The 12,646-nt window shown below is 39.5% G+C and overlaps 1 protein-coding gene across 1 annotated transcript in view; it reads left to right on the top strand.

Moving 5' to 3' along the window:
• The window catches only part of LOC309571226 (tumor protein D52-like), a gene marked incomplete at its 5' end in the record, with an annotated part of 126,920 nt that extends 116,429 nt beyond the window's left edge, over positions 1 to 10,491 (top strand). Inside the window, one exon of the mRNA XM_082278534.1 lies at positions 10,215 to 10,491. Within this exon, the coding sequence (XP_082134660.1) occupies positions 10,215 to 10,368 (154 nt within the window). The 3' untranslated portion in view covers positions 10,369 to 10,491. The remainder of the gene's footprint in view (positions 1 to 10,214) is intronic.
• Between the last annotated feature and the right edge of the window lie 2,155 nt (positions 10,492 to 12,646).

Genomic DNA, 12,646 nt, shown 5'->3' with positions numbered 1-12,646 from the left:
AAGACTCAGATTTCTTTTTTCTTTGATTTTCCTCTCAAGTTAAAGGATATGCTTTACATTATAGACTGAGAAAGCAACTGGCATAAATTACTGATGACATGACTATAGATACAAGTTCTTAGATGACAGGAGCCACCTCTTGCAAGTTTCATTTGTCAAAGCTTACCTCTCTGTGCCATGGAGAAAAGGTTACAGCATTCATCTTTGATGTGATATGAAGTGCATTTTAAAACACAGATTATTCTGTGGATTCCTTCCCTAAAAAAAGGAATGATCCTGTACCAAAAGATTTAGTGAATGCAAACTGATTCTTGCAGATACTGTAGCAAAAGTTACAGCAAGATTGATTTTTTTGTTTGTTCTAGTAATTAAATATTGTCTGCTTTGGGTTTTGTTTGAATTGAGGACAAGCTTGTCACTTTTTAGAAGTGATTTAGAAATAAGGAATTCTACTGAGACTCTAAATGTCCATACTGGAGCAGAATTAGATTTAAATATTTGACATTTTTGGCTGTATTCTTTTGTTGTCACAGACACAAATGCCATTGATTATTGATATCATGGTAATAGCAGAGCTTGATAGTGTCTTCACAATGGCTTTTTTGATGCTTTTCTGTGACAGTTATAAACAATTCCTGTCAGGCTTTGCATTTACCTTCTTTTAGCAGTAGGAATGAAAACTTACATGTTTATTCACCTCTGTCTGTGCCACTTTCAGTCAGCTATCTGTCATCTCAATAGCCAACAGTGGAGACACAGGGAAGGTCCCTGCGCTTGGGTCCCACAGAATGAAGCTGCCAAGGCTTGACCAATAAATTATGGCTTTGAACAGCTCCATAAGCATAACTAAGAGCTAATATTTTACCCCCTAACGATGGGTTGACTCCCAAGCTCTGCTGCTTGTACCAATCTGTTCAGTAGTTTTTCCCCCAATAAATTCATTTCCCCATACATGCAGTGACATTATCACTTCTGTAAGTTCCAATTGTCCGGGGGAATATTCAAGTGCTTCATGGTGTTTTTCACATCAGCATCTAGCTAATATGCCCAAACTCTTTTGTGTATTTGTAGCGGGTTCAGTTTGAAAACCAGGCGGAAACACCAATTTAGTGTAGTGGTTTGGTCCAAAATTCTCATTACTTATTTACCTTCTATGAGATAAGAATTAGGAGAAAGCAAAGCAGGCACAAATCTTAAAGGAATAGAAGTTTATTAACAGACCTAAAAGAAAGGAAAAAAAACCCCTTCAGAACACTTCTCCTCCCCCCACCTTTCTCCCTTCTCCCACTGACAATGTAAAAAGACAACCCTTGAGATTTTCAGTCAGTTTACTACCTCTATAATAACCTTTTTCAGTTCACTTAGGGAGAGGAGTCTCTCTTGCTCATGCTATGGAGACATCTCCACAAGAAGTTCTCTCATGGCTTCAATGTCACAGCAAGACAGCCGCCTGGGTTGGTTCTCTGCTCGCATGTGAGAGTCCCTTCCCCCAACTTACAGCTTTTCCCACAATGGCTTTCGAGGGTCCAATCTTGAGCTACAGGGGTACCATTTTAAGGATGAGCTGTTCAAAAGCAAAGGTTCTCCTCACCCATCTCTGGGAGCATCTTCATCTTTAAGAATAGAGGCCCTGCCCCTTCCCTGGGAGAAAAAGGGTCCTCATCATCTTCATCTCTGGGAGCATCTCTAGGAACAGAGGTCTTTCTCCTTCTGATTTGCAGCAAAAGGGTCCTCATCACTTCCATCTCTCCCTGTTCAAACTTCTCATCAAATTACAGCTGCTTCAGTATTTGCTTATTCCAGCACAGGTACTTTTGCTCACAATTGCAGTTTGAACGCTCCATCCCGCGTGCTTTCATGAAATTGCAACGGGTACTCTGATATATCGTAGTCCATCACCACCATAGCTTTACAACAGAATTTCAGCTTTAAGCATCTCCTCTTTCTCCTCCCTCAGGTTTTCAGCTCTTCTTTCTTTACTTAATGTCTGCAGGTTTCATCTGTTCTGGAGGAAGCTTGCAGCACTAAAAGAGTTAATCTCACCTGGGCCTTGCAGCTGAAGTTCGCTTATCGCTGTTGCTCACAGGATCTTTGCCGGCCACAGGGCAGCTTCAGCTGAATCTTGGCCACACTGGAGGCGGGGGGTGTGGAGTTGGGCTGCGCTGTCTGCATGTAACAGGGATGGGGGGGGGAGGGGAGGGGGCTGTGGATGGAACGGGGCTGCACAGCTCCAGGATGGCTGTGTCCCGGCTGAGCAGGGCCCAGCCCAGACCCGCTGGGCCCCACATGGGCCCAGCCCAGTTACCTGTCCCAAGGCTGGAAGCAAGAGAGAGCTTTCCCGGGGTTTGTCCATTCTTAAATGTGGACCACAAAAGTATGTCAAGCTCCTTAAGTGGCTTAAAAAATTGTCAGTATTCAAACTAGCCAGTTGATAGGTTTTGTTAGGTCATAGAGGAAGCTGTAAGCACCTCTTTGCAAGAAAATCCGGAGCTATGCTTGCTAACCCATGACAGTATTCATTTCAAATTTCTGCTTTAGATGGTGGTCAGTGCAAAGTGGGGTTTGGCTTTGGACTTCCTCAGGTGCATAAAACCTGCTGGTTTTAATGATGTTTGCCATAGGATCTGCTTATGCACTGTTGTTCCAAAATACCAGGTGACAATGGCTGTTGTTTAAGTTAATCATTTCATACACTCCTAAAGCATTCTGCTAAAAGCTTCCAATAATATGAGAGGCTTTTATCTGCTTTTATCTAGCAGAGTATCTAGATCTCTGCTTCTGTCTAGCAGAGTGCAGCCTATTTCCTTGTAGAAGTATGGATTTGGCACAAGGAGCAAAAATATTCTGAAAAATTACTAAGCAGGTGTCACAAGCAGTAACTGCTCAGAAGAAATGAGACCATGTTTGCTTTCTTAGTTCAAGGAAAGAGGAAAACAAAATGAGTAGGAAACAAATACAGCTGAAGTGGTAATGGGTTGATGAAACATAAGAAGCGAGATTGCATTTTCTGACAGAATGTAGCCAGCAACCTTGGAGCATTTTTGTGAAGTGTTTGATTGCAGAGAACAGAGATGCCTTGAAAATCCTATTTTGAGCATCCATCCCTTATTTGAATGACTGGATGCTGTGGTAATAAATAATGGATGAATAAAATTTAAGCCTAAAGAGACCTTCAGGTCTTCTCTCAGGACTTCACTGTATCATGAGACATGACATTTCAGCAGGTTATCCTGAACTGAACTAGCACATCTGTTTTGACATCTCTTCAGCTGAAGCCATCAATGGCTGAAAAGTCTCAGTGCTTGGAGCTTTTTCGTATTGGTTCATCAATATTATTGCAAATTGTCATTCTCATCTGCATTAGTTGTACTTTGCTTTCCTGATTATTACATGTTTTTCCCAGACAGAGTTAAGCACCTTTTAATACTAGTATTTTCTTTCTGTATAGACAGCTCAATCTTTTTAATAACAGATCAAGATCTTTATGTGGTTATTCAGTTTTATGCATGTTCTTTGTCCTCTCTTCAGTAGCCTTTAAAGAAAGGCAGTCAGCAGGATACTACCCCACGATACTACTCTGCCAGTGTCTCTTTCACTGTCCATGTTCTGCTCGGTGCAAAATTCACGGTACCTTCCTCTGCCACTTTCTGCCATCACTGCTATGTACAAAACCGGGATTTGCCCCTTTTGCCCCAGCATTGCCTAGGAGCTCATTCTGAGGGGGAGGGTGTGTTATGACTACTGTCTGGACCTGCTGGATGCAGGATTGCTGGCCCCATCACTACATGTGCAATGTGTACTTTGCTGCAAAAAATCACTTTACAAGATGTAGATTTTTACATAGAAATGCGCTGCCTTCAGCTTGACAGCAGTCTGCTCTTTTCATCCATATATTTTCTGAATGAGAATTTTGTGTACACTGGCAATGAGGGAGAAGTTTCTGGGAAGTGTTGTGCTTTTGCAGAGCTCCTGCGCTGTGGGGCTTCAGAGGGTGACCTGTACTAAACTCATACAGATCTGTGCTCCTTAAGCCAGCTGTAGGGCATCCCTTTGCTGATAAAGTTGAGACCATTGTGGGCTCAGGCAGCATCTGTGAATGCTTCAAAACATTTTTTAGAAACAAGATGAATCGTTCTGCACACAACTTCATTCCATGCCAGCTGCATGGCTTTGCTTCTGTCTGCAGTTAGTTAGAGTTGGTTTTGCTTCTGGGGATGCTTTATCATTTCAATATTACTAATGAGGAGCTACAGGGTGATTTTGAGTGGATTTGAGTGGTGGTAAGAATGGTGAACAAAAAATCTGGAGGGAAAGTGATGGTCAATTTATTTCACTACCTTTGCTGCTCTTGTATTTTTTCTGAGGTTGATAATGTGGTGTCTTTCATATAATAATAAAGAGAAAGTGAAACGTTTACAAATTTTGTAAACTGTTCTGTACTGTGCTAAGGAACTGAAATAAAACCTCTTGAATAATGGATCTGAAAAACACACTTTGCAATTCTCACAGTGCAGAAATGAAAGGCATCAAGACTTCTGATGGCATTCACTGAGAGTACCATGGCTCAACTCTAACCGTGTCTTTGGAGTGTTTTATATTAATTGATTTTGTATGGAAGATAATCCAGGGATTCCTTTCATTGCAGTTTTCAAAAGCCATCACTAGACTGTGCTGGGAGACATTAAAAAATAATGATGCTAAAAATGTAAAAGTCAAATTAAATTCTCTAAGTTACACCCTCAGTGTAGGAATTAAACCCCAGGTTTAAGAGTTGCCTTCCTACTCCTTTTAGAAGTGCACGTACCTGAGGGGTGGGACAGAGGGCATGGAGGAATTGACAGTGGATGAGAGTGGTCATAGCCAGCCCTAGGAAGTTCATTCAGCTTTGTATTGCACAGGTTACTGTTTGAAAGGGAGGCAATGGAGACTGAAAACCAGTAACAAAGTAGGGGGTGTGTGAACCAAAATATTCGGCTGGTCTCAAAATATCAGTCCTGTATTTTTATAGTATAAAACAGAAGATATCTGTGAATGCACTTTTGAAATGAATGGGAAATAGCAGCGAAGACCTGGTGATACTCAACCATTTCTGTAATTGTGTTGTTATTTTTGTAGCAGTGTTTCCAAGAAGAGAAGCTTTGTTGCCTTAAATTTTAAACTAATAACTTGAGTAGTTTTAATAGAAAAAGGACTGCTTGCGAATTTGTGATCAGATGCAGTTTTAAATATTGGATAGTTCAACAAAATGCTTTAATGTCTACACCTATAATTTAGAGTTTGAATAAAGTTCTTAATGCCATTTAGCAATAAGGATGCTTCCTTTGCATGTGAAATTGCACACCTGCAAAACTACTGTCCCATTTTCTTGGCCGAAATTGGTATAATTAGGATCCCCATTTTTAGTTACAGCCTCAGTGTTTTTACATGCTCATCACTTCCCAAGGTAACTCCATTTGTAGATCTTTCACTGTAACCCTGAATGACTTTTAAGTTAAAAAAACACTTCCCCCCCCAGCATTCTTAATTAGCAGGAGCTGAAATATGTTATGCCATATCCTCCCCCTCCAATTTTATTATGTAAAAATATTGGGTTTTTTTTCCTTCATATATCTTTCACATAGTAAAATGACTTTAAAATTACAAGTTTAAAATCTTGACTGAAGAGTTTGGGGAGTTTTGGCTAAACCCTTTAATTTACCATTAAGATTTTGAGAGATTTAAAGCTTCCATGCAAAAGTGGAAGGATCAGCATAGAGACCAAATGGCAATGGAAGGGATATACAGAGTCAGGAGGAAGCTTCCAAGTTGCTTGAGTTTGAAAGTGCACACTGTGCTACTCATGTGATTAGCAAAGAGAAGACCTACTTTTTTGTAAGTTGGCACAGTAGTTTGATAGTTGCATGCAAAGATAATAGAGCCTATTTTGAATGTAGTAATAGGACATAAACTTTAATTTTTGTATTTGTTTTTAAAATTTCTTTAACACCATTAGCAAGGCTATGCTGCGTGCTTTCTCTGTGCTCTTGCATTCTGTGTTACATTCGTGATGTGTGGTTGCACAGACTTACGGTTCAAATAAGAAAAAGGATTATCATTTTGCTTCTTTTTCTAGTTCTTTTCCATGACAGTTCAAAAACTACAAATAGCACTGTGGCAGTTATTTGGGTTGCCTCTAACTTAACTAAACGTCATCTTCTGGAAGTGGATGTTTGAGGGAAGGTACACCTTGTACCTAGTGCTTTGCCCACTCCAGAAGAGTTGGAGAGAAGCCTGCAGGTACACATTTAAAACAGAGAAAGCTTTTTGGGACCCATTGTTCCTTGGCTGAAGTTCAGGCAAAGGTTTCTGGTGGTGCTTCAGTGGGTGCTCTGGACACTGGCTTGAGAAGGGTCATGGCTCAGCAGCAGTAGCTGGTGGATTCCCACCTCTGAATGTGGGCGTTAGGTGTAGTCCTTCCATTCAAAATTTGTGTACCCAAAGGGTTAAAATTCATAGCTATTGTAAATAAATTCTATGGAAGTGGATCAAGCTTTGAGTCTACTTGCAAAATTTTTTTTTTAAGTTCTAGAGAAATCTTGTATCTTCATTTATGTATGTAACTAAACACCTTTGTCTACTTCTGAGTGGATTTAATACTTTTACCTGGCAGTAGGAAGTGGTAGGAGGAAAACACATGGATCCTTGAGAAACACCATGCTTGGGGGTTGGCTGAAGGTTAATGGTATCTGCTGATGGTCTTTGGATAAGATGATCTTGAATACCAGCATTGTTACTTAAAAATAAAGCAAGTCCTTTTGCAAAATGGAGTAAGTAAAAGGTTTCTTTCCTTTTACACTGGTGTCCTGTGTCTCCTAGACCACTATTCCTGAAAATAATAAAATGCCTGCTTTGTTTCTGGGTCCTGCTTTAAGCTTCTGCTTTAACCATAGGATAGTTTTATATGTTTTAAGGATAAATACCTTTGTGGATAGAATATGATTACTATGCATAGAGCAACCTATCATTTCCTCTTGCTCTAAAATGTGGTGGATAGACCACCACTGCATGTTGTGTTCATGTTTCTGCTTTTTCTACATAATCTACATACTCTTGAAGTGTTTTAGCTGTAGGGAACATCTGTCACAGACCCAAATGTTTATATTCATAAAAATTGGCAGTTGTGTCAGCTCCTCAAAGAGATGTTCATCGTGATCTTTTTGTAAGCAGATGTGCTGTGACTGGAAAAGCTTCTTAAATAATTGTGTTAAGTACAATTAAAGTATCTGGAATCTGTTCCAGTTACTGAAGCAGCATTGAAGATTGTGATTCTTCTTATGAAAATACAATTGCTTGGATTTTGCATTACAAATATATGCTAAAGTCATGTCTGGAAATCTGAGCAAAGTTCTGTACAGACTGTACAATTGGGGAGTCATGCTTAAGATTATTTATTTATTCATTTATTTTCTATAAAATTAGATGCATTAATCATGAGAAGTAGTTTCTTCACAGATTTTCCGTATGCACTTCCCTGGTTATAAATAGTATTTTTAAAGGCTTGATTAGAAAAAATTAGTTTCATCTGTTCACTTGTAAAACATCACTGTAGTCAAGCAACCAGCCCAGAAGGAACTGATGCATGATGAAAATAATATTTTGTATTTCAGTTACAAAGATGGAGCTCAATATCTCTCCCATTGTGTGCTGTCAAATAGAGAGAGGACTTGTAATTCAATTTAAACCTCATTCAGTTCGATCTCTGTAGAAGAGTGCTGGACCCTGAAGGTAGTTTTCTGAACAGCATCTTGCTTTAGGTAACTGGTGAGCTGCTTTTCCTGTAGGAGGAAAGAGAGGAGAAAAAGGCAGAGGGATGACTGGTCTTTACAATTTGTTCCAGAACCACTAGTGTTAGTCTTAAGTTTTATTAGGTTTAAAATATATTAAGATTTTTTTAAAGCAGTACATAATGGCATAGTTCAAAGATCTGAGTTAAGTGTCAGTCAGATTTTAATAGTTTTATGCAGTCTTTTCAGTGACTTTTTCCTCTTCTTGGCTCTAGTCTATATTGTATAGATTTCTACACGATTCACCTGCAGTGTTTTCAGTGCTTTTTTGTCACATGCTTCACATTTATCCCTTCTTTTCTGTCTTTCCAAGCCTCCTATTTTCTCATTAAAAGGTATCTGCTCCTTCTTTTCTGTTTCCACAGGGCATTTTTCCCTCTCAGATTTCCTTCTCTCCCTCTTATTTTTCCCTTTCTCAAAACCTAATCCCTCCCCACACACACATTGATAAAGGCAGTAAAGTCTGATATTTTATGCCGAAGATATTGTTAGGGATCAGGATAACTTCATGGTTAGAGGCAAAGGCAACCCATCCAGCCAGCAGCTGTCAGTAAGGTGAAGGTTTGGTTCATGCTACCATATACCCAAAAAGCTGAAACTACTAGTCAGCTGGTCTTCATTTAAGATACTTTAATGAGGAGCTTTCCTCTTCATTCTCCTTCTTATCCCAAAATGTTTTTTGGGGAACTCTCTTCTCAATAAGCCTAAAAAATCTTGGAAGATACCATCCACTTTTTTGGTCTTACGCATTGTCTTTTGATTTCACAACACTGAAATGTTGCACGTTAGGTTTCATAAATAATTCTCATCAGTTGTGAAATTGTTGTGTTTTGAAATGCATATATTTCAAAGAGAAAGGGCCAGAATTTATTCTTTCCAGCTATTTAGGTAACAACCAGACATAAGCTGTGCTCTGTCTTTGGCAGCTGTGCCATGCTCTTCACTGCAGCAGTGGTTACTTGCATTTTGGACTGGTAAGGGCCTTCACTTCTATGTTTTCCAAGAAAATGTGTGTTATTTCCACTGGACTCATGCAGAGCATCACAGGATTTGTTGGGACAAGTGTTGGCAGAACCCTTGCTGACTGAGTACCCTATGTACCCCCCATACCTTCTCAGTGTGGAGGTATCAAAAGATCTTTTGCAGTCTGGATGATACCGAGTATTACCCAGGATTAACCAAGAGGCATGGGAAACGAATGTAAAATAGCACTGACAGAAAATGAAAACAAAATGAAACAAACCCAAAACCCACCATAAATGCAAGTTCAGGATCTTGTCTTAAGATGTGTCATTTTCCAAATGAATCTTGGTTTGATGAGCTGAGGAAAGTTGAAATCTGGTTCAGTTTTGCTTCATGCTAGCAAACAACTGTCAGACAGAGAAGATTGTCTGTCCAAGATGGAGGTGAAAATGAGCAAGGTGGAAATGGTGCAACCAGACTTCCCTATTACATTTTTTTCTGTTGGTAACTGGAAAATGTTTCAAACTTTCTCTTGCTTTTGCTCGAGGTAGTCAAGCTTGCTAGATCTTCAGCTCTTTATGTTTGACTTGGGGAAAAAAAAAGTACAACTTGAACTTTCAAAAGAAGAATAATTCTCAGTTTTATTGCTGAACTTCAATCAGTAGGTCTCCAGGTGCATTATAAAGCATACTATTATTTTAAAAATCTTCACTAATTTGGCATGGCCATCTTAACACAGGGTCTGTTTTAAAAACATGTTGAATGCTCACATCTTCTGACTTAAAAGGGAAAGGAAAGCAAAAAAGAGAGCATAAAACAATAAAACCCAAGCCTGTAGGCAGAATGTTTCATTACAATAGTTGTGGGGTTTCTTTTTAATTATATGTAATAAAAATCTTGCAGATGATGCCCACTCTTTGGATGAGGGGGTAAGACAAGAAAAGTTCCTTGCCTGAGGCCCAGGGTTGGAAATATAAACCATGGTTAGCTGGCATTAAACTTTTTGATAATAGCAATGTCACCAGTGAGCTAATGATGACTTTTCCTCCCCTTTGATGATATGTTGTTCTGCAGGTAATTGATGTCATGATAGCAGATGATACAGTAAAATATTTTGGTGGAAGACACAAACAGTTTCCCATATAATAAACTGCTTTTTTGTAGAGCCTGCATTCCCACAGTGAGAGCTGGTGGTGTCTGTTCTTCGATGGGCAGGGTTGTATCAGCAGAGACTGGCTCTGGGGTGGTACAGAGTGTGTCCCAGCAGTTTTAGCGCTGATGCATTACAACAATGTTGGGCTTCATTACAGCGCTTTGTTTTCTGTGGGGCTACTACTTGGGTCTGCAGAGAGGAGAGAGCCTTAGGGGATGCAAGAGCCATTGTTTAACAAAACTTACCTTCTTCCCCCTCTCCCCTTTTCTTCACAGAAAATATCAGAGAGGAACCCGGGTACGCCTGAGACTGCTGGATCTTGAACTGACGTCCAGGTTCTTGGGGGCAGCCAGTGATACAACATTGCTGGAAGCTGATGCAGTACTTTTAGGGCTTGCAGAGAGCAAGCAAACAAAGCAAAAGGAGTAAATTTACTGCAGAGAGATGCACTTCGTGCTCTATAACAAATTACATAAAATAAATACTTCCTCAGGAAATAAATGAAAATTTTCTGTCCACTTACGTAAAAAAATGAGGTCAATAAAAGACAATAAGCACATTGTACCTAATTCTTGCTCCATTTTTATTCACTCATCTTTCTAGCTCTTTGCCTTTCAATTTAAAGGTGAAAGGTTAACTGAGCTTTTGTAGGTTAACTGAATGTTTTCATATTCTTGTATAAAGAATTTCAGAGTCCATCATACTATCCCAAAGGAATGTTGATCTTCCATGGAGGAGGTCCAGAGTTTGGTGTCGTGGTGCTGCTTGCAGGATGGTTTTTCATACAGAACAACATCAAGCATTCCTGATTTCCAAGCTGCAGTGCAGGCTGTTTTACTGCAGATACTGGGTTTAATATCTGTTACAGTACGTCAAACTTTTATCTCCATCTGCATGAGGAACTAGAGATTATTCTTTGCTTTAATCAGAGCTCGCATTTCCAATGCATGTTAGTAAATTTTCTCTGGTGGTTCATAAAAATGAAAAGAAGCTGTTTTAATGCAGTTGGCCAAGTGTAGGTCTTAGTTTTCTGTAAATATATTTAAGATAAATATAATGGGTATTAGAACACACAACCAAAGAATCATGTAATGGTATATCCTGTATCTTTTTGGAGCTTTTGTTATCAGAGAACATTTCTCTTGATTTCTGGTATATCCAAGCCTGAATTCTGCACAGTCATTTGTGATCTGCATAGTGCCTAGCAGGTGTGCTGAGGCAAATGCCATTCATACCACTCAATTTCAAAAGAAAGCCTGTTTAATTTTAAAATATTTTCCCCAAATGTTGGAATGAAATGAGATTTGTTAAGATAGCATGCCTTGTTTGTCTGCAGTGACTGCCCAGTGACACCGTGTTTCTTTTAGATGTATGTTATTCAGCAAACTGCACAAAATTCAGCAAAACACACACTGGCTTAAGCGTGTATTACCCAAATCCACAGACACCTCATCTTTCTGCTGGAGCAGGCCATGTGAGCAGTGGTGCAGCTCCTTCTGCCTCTCATGACTGAGTACATAGGTGTCTCAGTCATGTACGGGAAGAGGAGGTAAGGGATCCCTAAAGAAGCAGGGTACCAGAGAGCCAGTTCCAGGCCGCCACAGCTCATACATCCCTTTCCTTGCCTTCACCTGGGAGTTGCTTGGATAAGATGGCATCAGTGCAGAAATGGGGAGCAATTCTGTTAGATCACAGCTGGCTGGTAGGTCAGGTTGCCACCCAAGTCTTTATATGGTCCAACAAAATTTGTTTAAAACAGGATACAAAAGCCTTAACCTGTTTATAGGTTAAACATTTTAATTTTTTAAAAGCTTTTTGGGTTTGGGTGGTTGGTTTTTTTTTTTTTTTAAATATAAAAAGAAAAGCAAAAGGAAAGCTGAAGTGCCTTTTTACCTGGAACCACAGCCGTATGGCACAGTGGTTTCACTATTCCTTACACCTCTGGCTAAAAGAAAACCTTTGACCAAATAAACAAAAGAAAACTCATTTCCTACTGTTGCCCTCTCATAACACTGAACCAAGAGGTACAGTGCAGACAGAATCATAGAATTATTAAAGTTGAAAAAGATCTCCATGATCATTGAGTCCAGCTGTCAACCCAACACTGCCATCTTCACCACTAAACCATGTCCTTAAGTGCCACATCTACAAATTTTTTGAACACTTCCAGAGGTGGTGATTCCACCACTTGTCTGGGCAGCCTGTTCCAATGTCTGACATCACCTGATACGGGTAGTTTCCAAGACACATCTTATGCATGATCTGTCAAGAAGAATATTTTTAGTATAAGGTATTTATTTACCCAAATACTAGGAGGAATCACACAGTAAATGCATAACCATTCTGAAGGAATGGGCATGTTCCAGCAGATCCTTTTATAGTTTTGCAAACTGAAATTTTGTTTCTGAAATCAGTATGGATCCAAGCAAGAGGAAGGAAACAAGCAATGTGAGCTTATTTTGTTGCTTTAATTTGCTCATTCATCTCAATGATCTTAATTAGGGGATTTTGGACATGAATTTCATTGGGTGTTAGCCTCCAGGTAAAGAGTTATCCTATCAATACAGTAGGAAAATAAGGCCTTTTTAAGAAGCCAGGAGGGATTTAAAATATCAAAGAAATCCTCTCTGTTGAAGGTAACTCATGCTACATGCTTGGTCAACCTTCAGTAAGAGTGATCTGGAAGGAAGTATATGTGTTAATGTTT

The sequence above is a fragment of the Coloeus monedula genome, assembly GCF_965178545.1.
Source record: "Coloeus monedula genome assembly, chromosome: 1".
Classification (NCBI taxonomy): Eukaryota; Metazoa; Chordata; class Aves; order Passeriformes; family Corvidae; genus Coloeus; species Coloeus monedula.
Note: the sequence above shows the minus strand (reverse complement) of the source record. Positions and strands in the feature narration are given on the sequence as shown.